This window comes from Arctopsyche grandis, chromosome 1, assembly GCF_051622035.1.
Source record: "Arctopsyche grandis isolate Sample6627 chromosome 1, ASM5162203v2, whole genome shotgun sequence".
Taxonomy (NCBI): domain Eukaryota; kingdom Metazoa; phylum Arthropoda; class Insecta; order Trichoptera; family Hydropsychidae; genus Arctopsyche; species Arctopsyche grandis.
The window spans coordinates 24,851,562-24,874,308 of record NC_135355.1 but is presented as its reverse complement, the minus strand read 5'-3'; the positions used below and the strand labels follow the sequence as shown (position 1 = coordinate 24,874,308).

Genomic DNA, 22,747 nt, shown 5'->3' with positions numbered 1-22,747 from the left:
TTATTCATTATACATATATACATATATATAAAGCGAGATAACCAACGAGAAACGTGTGTTAGTAGTGCGCAGGTCAGTTTTAGGTGCATATACATATACATATATATGTTAGTGCTTCCAATCCCGGAAGGTTACTTCAGCACCGGGATTGCGGTGCTGGGAATTCCCGGGATCCCGATGCTAGCACTGGGATTTCAAATGTATATGAAAAAAAAGTTCAATTGCATGTTTTCATATTTCAAAAACGTTCAATTGCATTTTGCAAACTCTCCCGATGTTTCACGCAAAAAATACTCCCATATTGGCGTACTAATTTTGAGAGTTTGGCTACATTCTTTAAATTTTCGGTTCGCATCCATAAATTTCTAAGATTAAATAAAACACATCCGAAAATGTAATTAAATAAAGTAAAAAACATCGCTTTGATTAATTGATTCGTTTTTTACAAATAGTTTTTACCGAAAAAATTGAACAAGAGTACACTGCCACTTCTGGTTGACGGATGCTTGCCAACTTTTATACATGACTTGGTAAAATTTCAGTTCAATAAATTAAAGGATTTCTTAGAAACCCATAAAAAACCTTGATTCTCTAAATTAAAAGTACTACTTTCGGTTTAGAAAAAAATATTGGGGATTATTATTAATAGTTTCTATTACAAGTAAGAAATTTCAGTCCGATTTGATGAGTGGTTTGGGAGATAATTTAATTCAAAAACTTTAAAAAAAATTCGGGTGTGACCAACCCATGACTTTATCTATGTATTTGATGAATATAAGAAGGTTACAAAACAAAATTCGATATTGAACTGATGACTATGATAGCGATACAAATTGAGCGCAAATGTATGGAAACTTGCACAAAACAAAAGATCCACTTCCGGTTGTCAGATTTTGTTCAAACTTTTTTTATTACTAAAAATCACTATCAGTGTTAGTTATTAAATATCAAGAAAATAAAAATAATTTTAAAGGTCAAAATAAAATAATGAAATATTGTTTTTAAAAAAAATACTACTTCCGGTTTACAAATTCTGACCAAAACCCTACCAGCTCTAAGTTAGTACATAAAGGATAGAAATATAAATTTTCAGCTTAATACGTTCAGGGGTGCGGACAGAGTAGTGGGCACAACATTTTTGACCTTTCTACGAGGAAAAAAATTCCACTTCCGGTTCATTAAATTAAGTAATTTTTTTTTATTTTTACTTAAAATCACTATTTTTATTATACACATTAAATATCAAGAAGCTTAAAACAATTTAAAAGGTCAAAATAAAATAATGAAAAAATAATGAAATATTGTTTTTAAAAAAAATACTACTTCCGGTTTACGAATTCTGACCAAAACCCTACCAGCTCTAAGTTAGTACATAAAGGATAGAAATATAAATTTTCAGCTTAATACATTCAGGGGTGTGGACAGAGTAGTGGGCACAACATTTTCAACCTTTCTAAGTGAAAAAAATCCCACTTCCGGTTTATAAAATTTAATAATTTTTTTTCATTTTCATCAAATTGCTACAAGAATTATACTTGAATTTTTTTGTGACGAACACACATGTTTAAGGGGTCGAAAAAAATAGTGGAAGAAAAATCGAACAAGAGTAAACTGCTACTTCCGGTTGACGGATGCTAACTAAATTTTATGATTAACTTGGTATTAAACTTAAACTTCTAGATATGAAATTTCAGTTCAATAAACTAAAAGGTTTCTGAAAAAAACATAAAAAACTTCGATTCTCTAGAGTAAAAGTACTGCTTCCGGTTCAGATAGAAATATTTAAAAAATATGAGGTTATAAAAATTATTATTTGTATTATATTTAAAAAAAATTCAGTCCGATTCAATTAGTGGTTTGGGAGATAATTGAATTCAAAAACTTAAAAAAAGAGGACACCTATAAGGCGAGGTACCATTTCCGGTCAACTTAAAAATTTGAAAAAAATTTACGTCGTGTCGATAAGAATTTCAGTAACCGATACTAAGTTTCAGTTCGATAGGACTAACGGTGTTAAAAATATCGCCAAAATACACACCCACACAGACACACACACAGACACACACACAGTAACACACACACACACACACACACATTTTTTCTAGATCATGAAAACGTGATCAGTGATCGATTCTGAGTTCGAATCAGTCAAAATCTCGAGTTCGAATTTTCGCATGATCACAAAACTTCATCTATTGTTACTACGTACATAGATAAAGTAAAAAGAGGACACCTATAGGTGGTACCATTTCAATACTTAGTTTCACTTCGATAGGATGAACGGTGTTCAAAAAATCCCCAAAATACACTGACACACAATAAACATACAGACACTCACACAGAAACACAAGCACACACCCATTTTTTCTAGATCACGAAAACGTGATCAATGGTCGATTCTGAGTTCGAATCAGTTAAAATATGTTAACGGCAAGCCGGCGTCGAAACGGGTGGCAAACAAATGGACTATGACTGTCATTGCTCATCCCACCATTGTTCATTATATAATGTTGTTTTATGTTTTTTTCCATTTTATTTTTGTAAAAATAATATTTTAAAATAAATTTCTGCCAGCACCGTAATCCCGGTAGTCAGACTAGTTTCAGTATCGGGATTCACGGTACCAGAAAACACCGGGATCCCGGGTTTGGAAGCCTTAGTACATACATATGTATGTATATGCGTAACCGAACCTATCCTGCGATCTCCAGAAAAATATTTATTCAATAAACATACAATATACATTGCGGCATGTGATTTTCGATACGTTTTCGGTATTGATTTATACCCCGTTAAGCAAAGCTTTCAGCCAAATTGCAACAACGAACGTTTGTATTCAGCACGATCGTCATGCTGAATGTGTTCCATTATGATGTATTGGACACTATCAAATGTTAATATATGAGCTGTTATATTTAAAAGTGGCGGAAGTCCAATTTTCAGTTCCAAAACACTATTTCTTTGTTTGACTTAATTCACAAATTTTTACCACATATTTTAATTCGATATGCCCAGAATCTCGGAAAAGCAGAATAAGCATATTACAGGCCACCAGTATTTTTCAATATTTGGTAAACGCAGTAAACATTATATTTAATGTTTTGCGAGATATTTCTTGAAATGAAGAAAAGTGGATTTATGCCACTTTCAATTATAGCGGCTCATATTTACATTGATAAGTAAGTATTATACATAATAATTATGTACATATATATGCGTAATGTAGCCTGCGATGTTTGGTTTTCCTTTACCTAAATACGTATGAGCTGTATATTGCAAATAATGCATTCAACTTATTTATTTTTCTTAAATTATTTTACATTAAATTATTTTTCTTAAATTCACCAGTTAATAAATACATATGAACATATCTACATGTATGTATATGTATGTTAGTACAAAAAAAGTGTAAATTTTTCTATTGAAACAATAGGACTTGATTGTATATTTTACTCATTTAATTTTTATTAAATTACATTCTTATTCATTAACACTTGCCTTACTGTGCTATAACAAATCCGCTAGCCACTGTGCTGGACGCCAAGCGTCCATTTAATAAAATAATGCAAATTTGCGAATCCAATAATATGGAATTAGTACAATAAATGAAAAAAAATGAATGTGACCAGCACGCGACTGTGTATTTGAGAAATATAATGATTATAATAAATAAAGTAAAAAAATATATATTAATAATAAACAATAATAATAAAAATTAATATAAGAAGTACAGTAGACATACGGAAATATTAATTTTATTTTAAACAGATATTAAATTATCATTATTTTATTTTGATGCTTAAAATTATTTCTATCTCTTTGAAATTTAATATTTATAATATTTATAGTATATAAAAAAAATTAACAAAAAATCCAACAACCGGAAGTAGAATATTTGTCTTGTGTAATTTTCTCTACATTTGCGCCTAATTTAGGTCGAACTTGCTCTCATAGCCGGTATGATTGAAAGTGTATATACGTACATATGTATGTTTCATTATCGAATTTTGTTTTTTATGCTTCTTATTTTCTTCAAATACATAGACAAAGTCATGGGCTGGTCACATCCGAATTTTTTTATTAAATGGTCAGTAACATTTATGAAAATTCAGTGTTAATAGTGTACTCTATTGATAAAAAGGATCGGCCAGTGTTGCTTGTTGTTTTAAGTATTTTGTGACAAACATAAAATAATCTAGCAGTTTACCGACCAAATCAAATGAAGTTACTTATTCCGACAATGCAGGCCTTTAAAAAAGTGAGTCTTGCACATTAACTCGGATCAGAGAAAGAATTTTACATCGTTATATGTACACCAAAGTGAAAATTTATAAGTTATCTACGTATCATTATTTTCAATTTGTAGCGGAATTAAAAAAATATAAAAACTTCCACCGTGAAAAATCGTGAGTTGACATACAATTTAATTTCGCCACAGAGGCTTTCTCTTGCGGTCGAGAAGATTTGTGTGACATTTGGCCTACTTTAACGGTTATTTTCTTCAAAGCAAAATATCGCGGGTATGTATGTAACAATACATAAGTAAGCTTTTTACAACGAGGTAATTTTCTTATCTCTAACCAAGTTGTATTTTCACTTTTTTAACGAAAAACTCATAAAAAATTAAATATCAGCAGCAAATTTTCACGGAGAGGCCAATAAAAGTATTGACATTAAAAATAATTCAACTTTATATCCCGAAACACAAAAAAGCGTATTTTACACGAAGCACCAACAATTTGTTCCAGTTTAACTGAACACAATTGGAACATCACACAATTTGTTTATTTTCATATATTATATTTTGTTGTGAAAAACTTAAGAGGGCTGTACATCCGAAACCTTAATTTTGTTGCCGTTCCTTTCTTCGATATATATATTGAGTGAATGTGACAATATATATCAATATACATATATATTGAGTGAATGCGGCAGTTGCGCTTCGACCAGATAATACGTATTTTAAATAGACAAAATCGAGGTTTCGTATTCTCCAGTTTTCTCCTCCGAAACTGGACCAGTTTAAAAAAGAAATTTCATCATCGGTATGAGAAAGATATTTCTATGCAACTGTGCTCGTATTTTTTTTTTAAATCGACCGTTAAATAAGCACGCTGGACTATTTTCGTGAGTGTAAAAAAGAGGCGATTTTATAGATGTTTGGCGGCTCCTAGTTCCTATAAAAAATAACTAATCAAAAAAATAAAACACAGATGCATGCCAATGGTGGATATCCATAGCATATTAAAAATAATTTCTCTAGTGCCATAATTGAGGAAGGGATAAGTGTAATACGTTTGTATGGACAAGGCGCTGGTGTCCAGCCCTCTTAATAACGGCGTGAAACTTAGCGTGCCAAATCGTTCGGATATTAAATTTTCGTAGCAGATTTATTTAGTATGCGTTTGGCCTCACATTGGATATTATATGTATGCGTTTGTATCATATATAACATATACCATAGGGGTGAGTTTATTAAATCGATCGTACAATTTACGCCGTAAGTGACATATTCGATACATTGAAAGTGAATAAATTTGAATAAATAAATAATTTTACTATATATTGTATGCCCACAGTACGCACATAAAATAAACATTCTTATTGTTTCACTTTGTGTCCATTATTCGCAAAAAAGATTTATGGCGATTGCGGAAACCTGTCGTATTTTAGATTAAATGTTCCGAAGTTTTTACGGCCAACTACATATGTACATATACATATATATATATATATATATATATATATATATATATATATATATATATATATATATATATATATATATGTATACAACACTAAATCAAATTGTTTTTAGGTTGCAAAACGTCTGAAACAATAAAACTTTTCTTACCTTTCAATACAACTTGATTAATGACAAAGATTTATTTATTTAAATAGCTGACTTTAACAAGAACAAAACGATTTTTTTTTTTATATCTGTTTTCAACATATTTATATTCTCCTCATGACGTCCGATTCAGGCGTCAGCCTCTTCCAGATTTTTGGAAAATTTCTTAGGTATTGTTCCCGACTTTTTGTGGCGTGGAATATCTTCTCCGGAGGTTACTCCGTTACATCCCTCAATTTTTCCCTCCATAATGATCTGCAATAGACGGAAATTTGGGCTTCTCGTGAAATGCGCGAAGTATGTGAGTTTTGTAAGTTTAATCTCATATTTATAGTGTCGTTTGTCACCCGTTCAGTCAAGGAGATGCGGAGTACTGTTCGATAGCACCAAAGCTCAAATGCTACAATTCTTCTCATGGTTATCACTAGAGATCGGCGTCGAAGTTGCTTTCATGCATAAAAAATGGTTCACTGTTATCAATCTTTTTTTGCACTCTTGCTTTGTAGGACAAAAGAGAACATGAAAATAACTTAAGGTATACGATTCACTTCCGTATAAATAATCGACAAAGCATTCGATTTAATAATCTAGAACGTACCTTTATGCTAAGGTTCCTGTTACAAATCACTCTCCTGAACTTCACGAATTGTCTTTTGAGAGATTTTGTTCATCAGAGTCTGATTTTTCATTCAGCAACCCGCCCAAGTATCGGAACTCCCAGGACCAGCTCAAACTACATAGTGTCTTTATTAAAACGTAGTCGTGTGTCACATTTCGTAGTTTCACGGTTGACAATCATATACTTCGTCATTTTGACACTAATATATTACAATTCAGGTTGTTGTTAAATAAAGCTACAATCATTATGTTATTAAAAATGTACATGCTATAGCTATAGAACTATAGTTCCACTATATGTAAACCAGCTATAGTTCTAGTTTGCTTGGCTGTGATTTGAGGATGTTAAAAAAATGGAGCTAAGGGTAGGTTGTTCATTTAAAGACAAAATAGTACATAAAATGATAAATTTAGTCCAGATTGGTATACCAGTTCGAAATTTTATAGAAAAAACATCACATAAACTTTATACCTACATACTATACATACATATGTATGTATGTACATATGTATATAATATTAAACATCGAATGCAAGAATGATATAATATTCATACACGTGTACGTAAATATGTACACATGAATGCACGATTTCGTGCTAGCCAAATTCAGTTAGAAACCCACGACCGCCGTTTTCTGTAACCGTACAAGAAATTCGAAATTGAGATGTATTTTTTTATCTGAAACATTTTTACGAGGAAGCGAAGCAATTTGGGCAAAGTTAAGCGACCTACGTCTCGTACGTCAACGAGCCAAAGGGAAAACCGAATGTTTTTGCCCGTTCAAGGGTAAGCCCGCTACCATGGACCGTGACCTATTTTCTAGAAGGTGAAACCCTGCTTCTATTTTCAGACAAATTTCAGGACGCTCAGTTGAAATGAATGGAAACCTGATATAATTTAAAACCCAAATCGAACAAATGCCGATTGCATTCATCAAGTCAATTTTAAATATTAAAAAACAATTGAATCAAATTCGAATTTTTGACCGTGTCTTTGAATTTTAATTGGAAAACATTTTCAAACCAAACATTCAATATAATTTTTATAACCTTACTTTTAAATTAATGTATTTATACATATATTTTAAATTAATGCTAATTTTAAGTTAAGACGTACATATAATTTAATTGTAAATAAATAAAATAACTATATAGCACACTTTATGTATTAAAGTAAAAAAAACCTAGAAATATCATAATAATCCAACTTTATTGTACACTCAATGAATATATATTTATTTATTTAAAGTTTGGACCATTGTAGCATTACAGGAATTCCTAATGCGGCCACAATGGTCAAAAATATTACAGAAAAGAAAAGAAACAAAATAATAACTTAGACATAACAAAAACAAAACATATATATACACAAACAACTAATAATAATAATAAAAATTACAAATTATAAAAAAACAACAAAGAAGGGAATGTCTTATTAAAAGAAAAAAGAGAAAGAAAAATAAATATAAACATAAGTATATACACAGACAAAAATACATTTATACATAATCATAAAAAAACATTAGCAATTATAATAGCAGATACGTAAAAATATCAAATATAAAATATAACATAAGGAATGCCTTGCACCTACAGCCAGTTCCAATAAATAAGAACCAACTGCAAATACAAAACATCCCTGTGAGGCCCAAATGGAAAAGAGTAAATCAAAATTCCACTCATAAATCACAATCAATCATGAAAACAATGATGAGCGCAGAATACCAGATAAATTATTTAGAGTAATATCCGACAATTTACGCTCACTAAGGTGGAAAATATCACATTCAGTCTCGGCAGCAACGATTTCATTAAGAAGTCGAATAGCTCTTGGAGTAGGAGCCATTCGAAAAAGACTTTGCAGGCAGGAGGTACAGCCATCAAATGATGATATCTATCACGCACATAGTTATTAGGGACATAAAGTCCCAACTGCTCCAGCAACAACGGGCATGACGTATTACCACGTAGGAGCTGAAGAACGAAACGAATTAATGAGAAGTTTCTCCGAAGTTTAAGGGAATTATACCCAAGCATGCCCAAAATGAAAGGAGTAGGGTAGAGATATGGGTACATATATTACCCATATTCTTTCCTATACAGGAAACGAAGAAATGCTTTTTGCAATTTCTCAATCATCAGAGAGTAATTTGCTTCATGCGGAATCCACACAATCGCATTATACTCTAGCTTACTTCTCACAAGCGAATTGAAAATCAAACGAGAAGACAAAGGGTTGGAGAATAACCTAGCATATCTCAAGACAAATCCAAGTCGACGGAAGGAAACGTCAGCGACTGTCTTGATGTGGTTGTGAAAGGTGAGTTGAGGATCAAAAGTGATACCCAAATCGACCATAGATTCCACACGCTTCAACAAGACGGATCTAATGGAAGATCTGCGACAATAGAGCGAATGTGCACGTCCATTATTAACCAGCAGAATAGACTAGTGATTAGCATATAATACTTTGAACAAAGTGTTTGCCAATTTATCTGATTTTCATTGAAACGGTTCCAAAAAATTGACAACCTTACCTATTTTCTCGCAAATCTTGAGTTTTGACCAATCTCGAATTTTGCTGAATTGTATAAAATGCTGTAAATTTACAAATTTGACCACAGATGTCTCTGTGCTTGTATCAAATGTACAATGTTTCTGGCCAAGTGCATTGGGGTTACCTGTTCGTCCTTCCTGGTATAAATTAAAAAAATATATACATATGTAAATAGTGTACGTACTACATACATATACCGGTTTCCTGCTATCGCAGGCAAAAATCACCCACGTGTATAAAATGTTATATTAGGTCGGTTTGAATGGGCGACATAATTACATCTCGCTCACACTATAAATATTACGCAAAAAAATATTATAACAATTGGGTATGTATTTTGGCCTCGTCGAAAAGTCGCGTCAGCTCAATCTCGCAAGCGGACAATTATCAGATGGGTCGTGTGTGTACAGAGGCGTGTTTATCTTTACGTCGCTTTGGGAAAAGGCTTCCAAACGCAGCTCAGTTACAATAGAAATTTATATATTTTCTCGAAACGGAAAATGTTTGGTTTTAGGTTGTCATAACAGCGTAACTTTAGAGGACAAATGAATTTTGTTTCTGAGAACGCACAAGGTTTTCCCAGCCCTTTTCGAGAAACACTTTGTATAATTGACCGCAATTGAAACAAACTTTCCTTGAGAATACATCTAAGACAATACAATTTAAAATTTATAGACATTTCACCACTTTGATATGCTTGATTACCGTATACATGCTCAAAAGCCCGTAATAAATTATGAAGTTCAATACCCCGTATATTCTCTAAATTATTCATTTTTCAAATGCATAATTTATTTTATTTACATATTACGTTTCGTTTATCCCAGCCCAGCTGAATCCAGTTCTAACGAAACTTCTAACGACACAACGTCTACGACAAAATGATAACACGACATAATGTCTACAGACTAAATAATTGCGCGACATTATGTACGTTCATAAAACATTTTTACGGTCAAAAACGACATTTTTAACGAAATAAACGTACAAATATTCAATAAAACGTGTAGTAACTAAGACCTATATACGTATTTTGACATATTAATAAATAAAAAAGATAAGCCAGCCTAATCGAAATGTAATGTAATAAATAACAAACTCTATCAAAAGAACTTTCGAATACTTTCTATTTTTATTTCGCTAAGAAAACGTTTTTGAACATCTGAAATTTTTCTATATCATTTTGACGTCGTCATTGTGTAAACGTTTTGTTGTGATACCGCTCAAGCCGGCAACTGCACATAAATATGCTTAAACCCTTTCAGACACATTGCAATGTACAATAATTTGAACGTTGATTTTGAAAGTTATTTATCGTTTTATTATCACTGGGACCTTTTGCACATCGTATTGTAAACATTATTTTTCATCTGATGCTACCAGTGCTGCCATAAAAAAAATAAATAAAAAATCAAATAAAAAAATTAAATAAAAAATGACAAAAAATAAAATTTTCATCTGTGTTGTCCCACTTAATAGAATTCTATAAAAAATACTTTTTTCATTCAAAGATTAAAAGTTCAGGTCTGTAAGGGGTAAGTACATTATATATCGACAAATTCATACATATGTTCCGTAAAATGTATGTGACATCTGTACCAGTAGCAACTGAAACGATCTATCCATATTATAAACCAGTACATATCACCGAAACGTATCAAGCCAAATTGGTTTTCTTTGGCCACAGTGGAAGTATTCACGCATGACGTGACGTCATAGTGGCGAATGCACCCGCACTAACGAATGCACCCGCACTAACATGTTGCATGCACATGTGAATATTTTCGGAAATGTCATATTGTGACAATATTGGCTCGACGATACGACGCAAGCAATATTGTACCATATCGTCGCTCTTTGTAATGTATGTGTAAGAGAATTTTGCCTTGCACTCATCTAAAACAAGTATGGACCTGCCGAAAATGGGCACTACCGTATAGTAGAGTATCGCATCCTGGTGACCGCGGAACTTGTAGTAGCGTAAAAATCATTTTGATCTAACACGTGCAAACGAGATTGAGTATGAAAGAGAAAACCGATGTTTGTCACCTATATATGTATGTATGTAGGGACTAGCTAGCGACTGCCTATAAAGTACATATGTATGTACGTAGCTGACCAACTCTACGAGTCGTAAACAACGTGTTCCGCGAATACCAAAAGGTTGCGTGGCTCTGCTGTATAGTATGAATAGAAGTGGTATTTCTGGATAATATAAACGGTGAAAAGGCGGTTAAGAGTTGTAAATTAGATAAAATTTAAGTGAATATAAAAGTTTTCTTATTAATTCAAAGTAATTTACTGATTTTCATTGTTTGATATATGATTTATGTATTTCAGGAAAAAGTGCATCTGGGTGAACTTATGCTATCGCTGTGCTATTTGCCCACTGCTGGTCGACTTACACTAACTATCATCAAAGGAAGGAATTTGAAAGCAATGGATATAACAGGATCGTCAGGTAACTTTTTTATATTTTTTTATAACTGCACAATGTAGTGTAAAACAGTAACACTACGTGTTTTATTATTTTTTCCACCACAGAATTTTTTACTTTATCATGCGAAAATTCGTACTCGAGATTTTGACTGATTCGAACTCAAAATCGATCACTTTCAAAATCGATCACAAAACGTTCTAATGATCTAGAAAAAATGTGTGTGTGTGTAAGGGTTCCAAAAAACCGCCCGAAAAAAAAGCCGATTAGCCGGCTTTCACCGGTTTCAAAAAATTAAGATTTTTTTTAAGTTTTAAATTTTTATATCGAAAAAAAATATTTTTTTATAAATTAAATTGAGTTATAAACGTTATGAAATTTAATAAGATATATGTACTTATACATATAGTAATTTCATATTCTAGTTTTATATTCGTTGAAAATTCAACGGGATATATGTATTTCGGAAAAGAAATTTGCAACGGTTTCATTGGACACGACGATATTTTTATTATTTTAAAACCATAATAAAAAGCAGGTATATAGCCTCAAAATTTAAAGGGCTTCCAATTTCTTCAAAGAAAAATTAATTATATTCCGGAAATTCCCATGCATTTTTAAATATTTTTACCTCTACCGGAAGTAGTACTTTTGGTCTAGAAAATTGAGGTTTTTATGTTTATCTCAAAAACCTTTTCGTTTATTAAACTAAATATCTAGAAATTTAAATGTAATACCAAGTTATGTATAAAATTTGGTAAGGGTCTGTCAACCGGAAGTGGCAGTGTACTCCTGTTCGATTTTTCTTCCACTTTTCGACCCGTTTAACATTTGTGCTCTTCACAAAAAAATTCAATTATTATTCTTGGATCAATGTGATGAAAATGAAAAAACACTAAACGTAATAAACCGGAAGTGGGTTTTTTTCCTTTTAGAAAGGTCAAAAATGTTGTGGCCTCTATTCTTTCCACATCTCTAAACGTATCATGCTAAAAATTTAAATTTGTATTCTTTATGTACTAACTTAGAGCTGATAAGGCTTTAGTCAGAATTCGTAAACCGGAAGTTGTATTTTTTTTAAAACAATATTTCAATATTTTATTTTGACCCTTTAAATTATTTTTATTTTCTTGATATTTAATGTGTATAATTTTTTTTTTACTTAATTAAAGTAATTTTAAGTAAAAAAAAATTTTGAACAAAATCCGACAAACGAAAGTAGAACTTTTGTCTTGTGTAAGTTTCCCTACATTTGCGCTCAAGTTGTATCGAAAATGCTCTCATAACCAGTATGTGTAAACGTGTATGTATATTATCGATTTTTGTTTTGTGACCTTCTTATACTCCTCAAATACATAGATAAAGTCATGGGTTGGTCACATCCGATTTTTATTTTTATTTGTGTGATGGAAATGTAGCAATACATGTAAAATGCTATTATTAGAGTTCATTCTCTGAAACTTACTTTTGAAAAATTTCCTACCGCTTTTTTGAACATCGCCAACATCCAATAATCCACCTGTCATTCTCAGAGGCTATATAATCACGCGTTCTTCGAGGGAAACGACCTTACTTTGTAAATAACGTGTCCCTGAAAAAAGTTTTGTAGAAAAGCACATAAATCATTTGACAAACCCCGCCCATCCTTGGTCCATCGTTTTCCCAAGCTGCCACCTGTTGTCGTCGCTCGTGAAAAACGAATCCAATTTCCCGACCGAAATTCTACCTAGCCTAATGACGCGATAACACTTTGGCTACCTCCTCTGATAGTGATGAATTAAATTCTATTATAAATTTTTATTATTATAAATCCATTTTGTTCATTTACATATACATAATGTATTATATTTTATACTTTAGTACTAAAATATTTTCAATGTTTCATCGCGCGTGGGACAACAGCTTGTGTTTTCTCTGTGGCTCGGAAATATCTCAACTATAAAGCTTACGTACATACATATAATGTACTTTAAGCTCACCGTTTTTTTCTCCCTCGTAGTATAAAATAAGTAAAACATTTATATTTTTAATAGAAACCAAACATTAGAAAAAATATAGTTTTGGTTATGTTCGTGAGCCATTTTATAAATTTTTATATCAAATATCTATAATAATCAAACGGCAAAAATTTAATCTACTGGAAATTTCGTTATTTCGGCATTCGTTACATTAGAATTCAACCATTTCTGGGAATAAAAACCTTTATAATATATATTACCCTTTATATACCCTTGTAAGCCAGTGACTCACACGTGAGTTGCGCGTCGCGTCAATTTCTATTCCAAACCGTACAATATTTAATGTTTAAAAATGGTAAATTGTAAAGCACCATCTACGAACGAACTTGGTTACAAAAATAAAAAAAATCGATCATCAAAATTATTTTATCGATTTTATCCAACTTGCATTCAATAAATTTCCATATGCTAAAATTAATGCTAATTCAAAAGATATTTTCTAATTAAAAAATCATTGTTTTTTTAATTCATATATGTACATATACATACATACATATATGGCGCACCGACATCTCAGCGCCAACCAACTTAGCACCGACCTTTCGGCGCAGACAACTCAGCGCAACGACAACTCAGCGGATGACAATTCAGCGCATGGACTATTCAGCGCAAAAACACGGTCATATCTACATGATAATTTCATAAATGCGAATAAATTTATTTGATACTCTTTGTGCCTTGAAATTTTACGCAAGCAGGGTTTCTCAACTAAGGCGGCAAAAATTTATTTTTAAGCAGGGTTTATAAACCGGGCACAAAGGCGTTGTGCCGAGCTGTTGACGTGCAGTGCTGGATAATATAAACGGACCTCAAAGAATCGCAAAGGTTTAACTACTAACTGAGTTTAACAAACAAGTTCAATAATTTATCTTTTCAAGGTTTCCTGTTTGGGACCTTGAACTCAGATACAAAGTAGGTCATTCGATGGGAATGTTTTCAAAATGTGCAACGCACCCTATATTCAGTTCTCGGTCACGCGTTTGCCATTGACCTATTTTAGCGATGTTATACAAACGCCAGGTTTCCTGACTTGAACTGTACTGGTATAAACGAACCTTTAAATGTGTCTATGTATGTATTTATAACATACATACGTATGATTTCAATCTCTCCTCCAACAATATTATATATAAGTGACAAAAAAGATGATTACTAGATGGAGTTAAATCTACATCCATGGCTAAATAAATGAAGCTCGTATGTATTCAAATTTTTGGAATACATTCTTATATACTGGTTAAATCTGATACATATTTCTAAGCCAGTATCGATCATAAAAACAAGCCACAGATATAATTTGTATGTATGTACATACATAGATTGTCAAAAATTTATTAATTTACAATATTAAACACTCCCTCCTTTCAATATTTCATTTGTTTATATTTCCACCTGTTGTATCAGCCTAGGCAGTCGTTTAAATTTTGGATTTCGTACAATGCGATAGACTTAGTGTAAAAATTTGGGTCGTGTCAAACGAATGATAAATTCAAAAAATCATCGATTTTAAACAATGTCTTGTGCTTCCAACCGGTTAAAATTTTCGGAAAAGCACTGTTATTGTGTTTTATAATGTATGTACATATTATAATACGAAATCTGTATTGATCGAATTGTAAATGTATGTAGTGTGAAAGGTAATGTGAATCTTCAATTATCTGCCTGCAATATTAAACACCTCTCCTAATTTAAATTCATTATTCACCCCTGAAGTTGTGCAGTAATATTAAATTGTATACAAACAATGCCAGGATTGTGATGTATGCATGTTTATAAAAAACCCAGCAATATAAAATGCGAGCCATATATTTGTGATACAAACAGTTTCATCATTTTGAAAATCTTTCAAAATGTTTCCTATGCCTCTTTCCGAATGTACATGCTATTTTATTATGTAATAGTATGTAGTTATAAGACGAGAATATCGTTGAAGTGATACAAAGCTTTCGTATTGAAGTGAGCTTTTAAAATGGCGCTTATGTAATGGAAGACACGTGCGTCATTACTCAGCGGGGTGGCTCATCGTCTTCGGCCTGTCTGAATCTCTTACCGACTGCTATTTTATTCAAAACGCGTTTCAAAACCGACTTCAGGTCTAATTGGAAATTCGAGGCACGATCTTCTTTCCCAATAATTATTGTCGTGAGGAAAAAATGCGGACAAAGTTTCCCGTATCTTAGCCGGCTAAGCGCTTCATAGTCAGTGCGCGAGAAAGCTTAAGATTTTTGTATAGTTGTATTTATTTTATTCAGTACTTTCCTCAAATGACGGAATTAATATTTTCGTCCTTATCTAAAGTTTTTTCCCCCGTCTAACTTAATTTTTATTTCAAACAAATTGATGGCAAACGTGAATTGCCAATTTTGTAATCATTTGTGTATGTATTTACATATGTACAAAGTGTTGATGTTTCTAAAAAAATATGTGTGATGCATTCAGAAAAAAATTAAAAAGAACATAAAAAACTTTAAGATTAGACAATCAGTATTCGTCGACCAATTGACTACCAGCACTGATCACCAGATCACGCGTTCGCGACAAAAAGGCATCGTCGTATCAACAAGCTGTATCCAATAAGATACCTCGACCCATCGAACAATGATCTCCGTGTCAGCACAGAGATCATTGGAATACTCTCAAGAGTACACACTGTGTATTTCGGCAAATTCATTCCGTGCTTCGTTCGGAGCTGACTCGTCTACGGATCAACACCAAACTATTTACTTCTACCTCGATCTAGGAAACCCGTCTTCATACTAAAATAATGTTTAACTTACCTCTTTCTAAGATGTAAGTTAAACATTATTTTAGAAAAAAATAGTATTTCATGACATGAAATACTATTTTTTTAAATGAACTTGACATCTCTACGACTGAAAATTACACAGAGCAACAAAAAAAATCATGTTCTTTAAGTAAGTATCGGATCGGAGACAAATCACATCTATAGAAAAGACATCTACAAAAAATAACAACCAATAGAAAAAACATCTGACTATCCATTCCAATACTCACTATTGGCACAGCAATATTGGATTTTGAATTAAAGACCAAGCCCAAATTCTGTAAAAATTGAATTTTTTTTTCTCTGAAACAAAAGCAAGCCAACAAAAATCATTGTCATATTCGAATTCAATGGGTGAAACTTTAAAGTAAAGATTAATGTTTCCGCTCCGGTATTTTTTTTCCTGCTCAGTGTTATATTCAAATTCTAAAAACATATGATATTCAAATTACAACCTCGTAATCGATATGCTACCAGTTTATAGTATTCTCAAAATATATTATAAAAACAAATATTCTCCATATAACTAATACAACCACGGCTTTGCAACCTTTGCAAATTTAATTGGAAATTTATTTGTCGACGCTGCATTTCTGTTTCGTGATATCGTTTACACGGCAAAATGGATTTCCACCACGTCGAACGATTCTTTTCATCGTGTTAAATTTCTTTCCGATTCATCTAAAATTTCCGAAGAAAATACTCGAAAATTCGCGCCGAGTAAAAGAAACTCGCAAACGACCACTTTATATATTACTTGAAACCCTAGCGCCATGACGTTTTTATTATTTACTTCTATTGTTATTACATTTCACTATATGATTATTCTGATCCAGTATTTATCATACGTATATTTATGTACATACATCGGTAAATTGACTCACCGGCAGTTCGATTCATTCGTAGCTTTGCCATAATTATTTTTCCCTGTTTCTCGTTTGTAATCTGTGGGCCATGTTTCACGAATGGACACCTCTGTATTTTGCTAAATGAATGGTCTTATTCGTTGACTACACCGTTTCTCCATTATCATATATTATATTATTCAGGTTGACCTCTGGCACCCGATCCCTTTTGCCCCGAGCAATATTAAACTCTTTCGGTCATTATTTGCCACCGGATGGCGTAGCACGTGCAAAAAGTTCCTATGCATTATTCATCGTTATCGAAGTGCGGCTCGTAAAATATTTTATATCATATTTATTCAAATTGATATCGACTATTAAACGGGGGAAATTGCTTTAGCCTAACCACATCCCGCTCCATTTCCATTTCCATCTCTCCTCCTCTCTCTATTGGAACCTGTTGAATCTCACTGGTGCTCAGTTTCAAATCGTCAACCTATGTATACATATGCGAGGGTCTCATTTTAAATTAAAATTGTTTGCATATATTATCAATGAATGTTGATAATTGAAAGTTGAAAGTTGAAATACAACCTGGTCTGAAATATTGCTTGTTGATGACACTGTTAGTTAGTTCTGAAATCTCAAGTGCTTCAGAAGTTATTTATCAGCAGCATTTCATTCACAATGTACATATGTAGTTAACCAAACCTGCCGATTATAATAATAATAATCTGCTCAATAATCGGCAGAATATTTGCAAAAAACATAAGTTTCGGTGGTTATTTCCTCTTATTATATGTTTTCTCTTCTTGAAACTAAAGAAACGGTTCCAACAAGTTGACAACCTTGTCCAATTTCTTCAAAATTCAGCATCTCGAATTTTCTGCTTGGTATACTGCAAAAATGCAAAATATTTTATAAAAATTTATTCATAAATGTCTTGCCAGGAAGGCGCTTTGGGGTTTATCTGTTAGGCCTTCCTGGTATACGTATATATAATAGAATATATGTATGTATAAAATACACGTGGCTCCAGGTCGACCGTTTCCTATCGAAGTTGGTCAATTTATCTGATTTCATTGTTAACGTGGTTCCTACCAAATTGGCCACCTACCCACCCTCATTTGTAGGCAATTCCGTCATGACACCATTGTAAAAATACATTTTATAATATATATTTTTTGTTTTTTTAAATAATGAGTTATGATACTTAAAATAATAGTTTCATTGAAAATGCAATAATTTGGTAATGTATGAAAACATGTAGATTTATATTTTTAATACAAATATTTGATCTGGAATTTCATCTAACGAGAATAACTATTTTCTAATGTGCATGAAATTCAAAACGAAATCCCTTCCGCAAGTAATTTTACGCAGCAGCCATAGCTATTCCCCGGATGAGAACAAATCAAACGATTTGCATTTTAATTGCTTCAAATTTATGGAAACGATTCTGACCGCTTTCCACGAACGTTTTGTGACAAACTCATTAAATTTGAAGTCTTACTATTTATTTACGTACGAATATAACTTTTTCTCCATCTGCCGAAATATCAAAGGCATGAAAGACAAACTGCTGACAATATTACTTATCTACATTCATGTTGTGACAGAAATTTTCAACCTATGTATAGAATAATTTGTCACAGCCACAATCGACGTTATCTATCATAATTGCAATTAGTGAAGCGTATCCAATAATAGACCATTTTCATCCTTCATATTCGCTCAGAATGTTATTTTGACTGAATGGAAATCAATTTCAATTACATACATACATAGCCGAAAATATACATACACATGTCATGTAAATCTAAAATTAATCGATTGACTGTTATAATATCTATGCATGTAAGTATTATTATCGCAATACACCCTCGACATATTTAAAGACTTTAATTATGAAAAACATGGTTGGCCTTTTTTTATCCTAACAACGCATTGATCGATTTTTTCTATCCAACAGATCCTTATGTGAAAGTCTACCTAATATGTCAAGGCAAACGGTTGAAAAAGAAGAAAACAACGGTGAAAAAGAACACGCTGTGTCCCGTTTATAATGAGGCTCTCGTATTCGACGTACCCGCTGAAAATGTAGAAGACGTGAGCTTACTCATTAAAGTCATCGACTACGACAGGTAAACATTTATATTGTAATCTACATAGATACCATTCCAACGATATTTCATACAGTTTCGCTATTTTTTTCTCATTTCCACTTTCAGAATTGGTTCCAACGAGCTGATGGGTTGCACGGCAATGGGTTCCAGCTTCATCGGCGTGGGCAGAGACCATTGGTTGGAGATGTTGGACAATCCTCGCAAGCCCGTGGCCCAATGGTATCCCTTGGCGGAAAGTATGCCCAACAATGTACCACAATCTAACTCTGATCAGCCTGTGAGTTTGAGTTGTCTCAATGGCAGGTAAAGATGAGTGTAAGCATGCCCCAAACAGTAGCATAACCGCGATAAAGGTACTCATATCACTACTTTTGATAGTATCTACATTTATTCTTCATATGTTCTGTCCCAAATAATAGTTGTTTTATATACTTTTGGCGCAATATTTATTTAGCTATTAAATACATACATATGCACATTCAGTTGTAATATAAAACTCACGTTATTTACCGCACCCATGTATTTGATAGAATATCTATATGTATGTACATAAATAGATGTAATTGTCCATAAATCATAAGTTTTAGAACATAAACTTTCAGTTCTTCCTTCTTCATTAAATGTTGTCATCTTCCAAAAATATAAAAATTTGCACTTTAAATCTTATAAATATAATATTTTCTTGAACTATTACATAAATGTAATCCACTCCTATTGGTTTGAGATGATGTTTCAACTTTTTGTTCATTTCCTGTGCTTAGGCTCAGAAGCAGAGCATTAGTTGACATACATTTTCAATAATATCACTGAGCAGCAAAAAATCACATTTTTGAGTTACCAGAGCATAGACTAATCAATCTTTACTAAGTTTGACCCACTGAATTATAATATGATATGCCCCGCTGAGAACATCTCATAACGTGATTTAATATAATTTACCGCTCGAATTCGTACGTTTAGATTTTTTTACAAATTGAGGAAACGTAGTAGAATGAAAGATTTACGAAATAAATGTACAATATCACGTAAAAAAGGTGTAAAAAAAATTATTTTTGGCCCTTAAAATTCGCTATGTAAAGGATGCAAAAATCAAAAATGTGTAAAAATTGCAAAATATTTAATGCTCATATTTCATAAGCTAGGGCAAACCAAAAAAATCATTATCATATTGGAATCAGTGGATTGAATTAGTAAACATTGATTAGTCTCTGCTTCGGTATTATTTTTGTTTGGTTGCTCAATTTAATTATTGAGATGGCTACTCAAATGTTTCAACTGCTCATTTTTCTGAGTTCTAATTATTGTCCTAGTTATAATGACTACTCTATTTCACATTAGTTTTATCGTTTTATTGGGTGTTAGCTGTTTTTTGTGAAAATATTAAATTCTAAATATATTAAATTTTCGTTTTTTTTTGTTTTTTTTTTTTTTTTTTGTTTCAGGTGAAGGAATTAAAGGGTTTTTCGATATTGCATCCAAGAAGATGGTTTCCATTTTTCCGGAAAAAGTTTTAACTAGCCGTCAAGATGAAATTTCTACGACTTCAAGGCAAAATTTTTAACATTACGAGATGTTCAATCGATGTCAATGTCATAAATATCGATGTAGTTTTTATATATGTATACTGTATCGTGGACTGGATTATTGGAAAAATTCATTGTGATTTATGTCAATTTAAAAAAAAAAGCCAACCTGTTCGCAAAAATCTGTTTATGCTTATGGGATATTAAAAAAACTTTATCTATTGATACATCGTATATACTAGATAAAGTAAAAAGTAATTTTTGAACAGGTGGATTAATTTTCAAATAAATTATTGTTCATAATAAAAATATCTCGTCTTGATGTATCAAAAAATTTACGATTAATTTTAGAATTTACATTTAATCACACGTACATTACGATATAATCGTTTAAATATACAACATGTGTAACTGACTATTTTATATATACATAATTAAGATAAATGTATATTAAGCATAAAATGGACCTAGTTATATATTATATGAAAAAATATCCAATCAAAATGGAATAATTCATCAAAATAACATTTAATGTTCGAAAAAACTTAAATATATACATACATACATATATTCTATTAATGGAGATCAATATTTTTACACTTCAAAGATAATACATTGTTTCTTACAAATCAAATCTATGCAAAAATTTTGTGATTATTCGCTCAATATTACTAAATATCACAATGTGAACTATTTTTTTAATCATAACATAAGATAATATGCTCTATTTTCAAAAATAAAATTTGTACTCAAATTATTCCTGCTTTTTTCATCGATTTTTATATACTTTTTTATATTTGCCTACGTATATGCATATGTATTTAATATTTGTATGCAGAACTAAAATCAACAGCATTTTTTTTGTGATTGGACAATATAATAAAATAGGTTAAGTCTAAACTGTATTCAAAATTTAGCTGAAACAACAGACATAAAAAACGGCTTTTAAATTGTGAAGATAAAAACATGATGTAATTGTATCATACTTATTACAAATTAATATTTGTGATGTCAACATTTCGTTTTATTGAGCTATATATAAATTGTATCTAAATGCATATACATACATAACTTGGTATAACGATATGTATGATAAATATATACAAACTTTGTACACTCCATGAGACTTGAGTGAAAATTAAAATTGATGTGGATAGTAAGAATATTGTAGATGTAAATATATAAAGATTTTAATGTTTCATATTTGAATGCACATTATACTATTGTACAAGCTTGTTCAAAATATTATATAATTGTCGAACACTTGCCAATATTCTGAACTACATATGTATACCTGTCACACTTTAAATTGAACAAATTTATTTATATGTATGTATATCTAATGGAGATTTACATAGAATTCACACAGCTACGATTATTATATAATATTAGTTGCCTATTCCGTCTTTGCCTAATAAACTATATTTGAGCCAGTCCTTTGATGAAAGCGTATACATATATGTATGTATGTGTTAATGCACAAATTTATAGATATACATAATTAAAAATGTGTTTGATGTTATTGAATATTAAATATCATATAATTTATCCCAACAAATATAAAAGATATTCAACTTTAAATTGATATAAATTGGATGTCATAGCATAGTGACATGAAAGTGTAGCATGATTAGATCTAGAATACATAGGATAATATCTTCTTTTAAGACTACAAATAAAAGCTGCTTTAAAATTAAAAATAAATTTATTTTTAACAAATTTTATATGTCATGAATAGGTGTTATTAAATACTGAATTTATACACTCTCTCTATCCTCAATGATTGCGAAAATAAATGACATATTTTATTTTTGTAAATTTTAATTTATTTATACATACATACATATTATTGTAACTCTATTGAGAAAGTTTTAAATTGTTCAAACTTGATCATATCATATTGATTTAAAGTGCATTTCCTAACATTTATACATGGGTAAAAACTAAAATCACGTCTGTGAATTATTCATTAGTTACATATCACTTT

The 22,747-nt window shown here is 31.5% G+C and overlaps 1 protein-coding gene across 1 annotated transcript in view; it reads left to right on the top strand.

Annotated features, from left to right (window-relative positions):
• The window catches only part of LOC143913428 (synaptotagmin-10-like), a 68,660-nt gene extending 47,747 nt beyond the window's left edge, over positions 1-20,913 (top strand). The window contains exons 8-11 of the mRNA XM_077433243.1: positions 11,367-11,487; positions 19,084-19,255; positions 19,343-19,540; positions 20,680-20,913. Coding sequence (XP_077289369.1) covers positions 11,367-11,487; positions 19,084-19,255; positions 19,343-19,540; positions 20,680-20,683 — 495 coding nt within the window. The 3' untranslated portion in view covers positions 20,684-20,913. The remainder of the gene's footprint in view (positions 1-11,366; positions 11,488-19,083; positions 19,256-19,342; positions 19,541-20,679) is intronic.
• Positions 20,914-22,747: the final 1,834 nt, after the last annotated feature.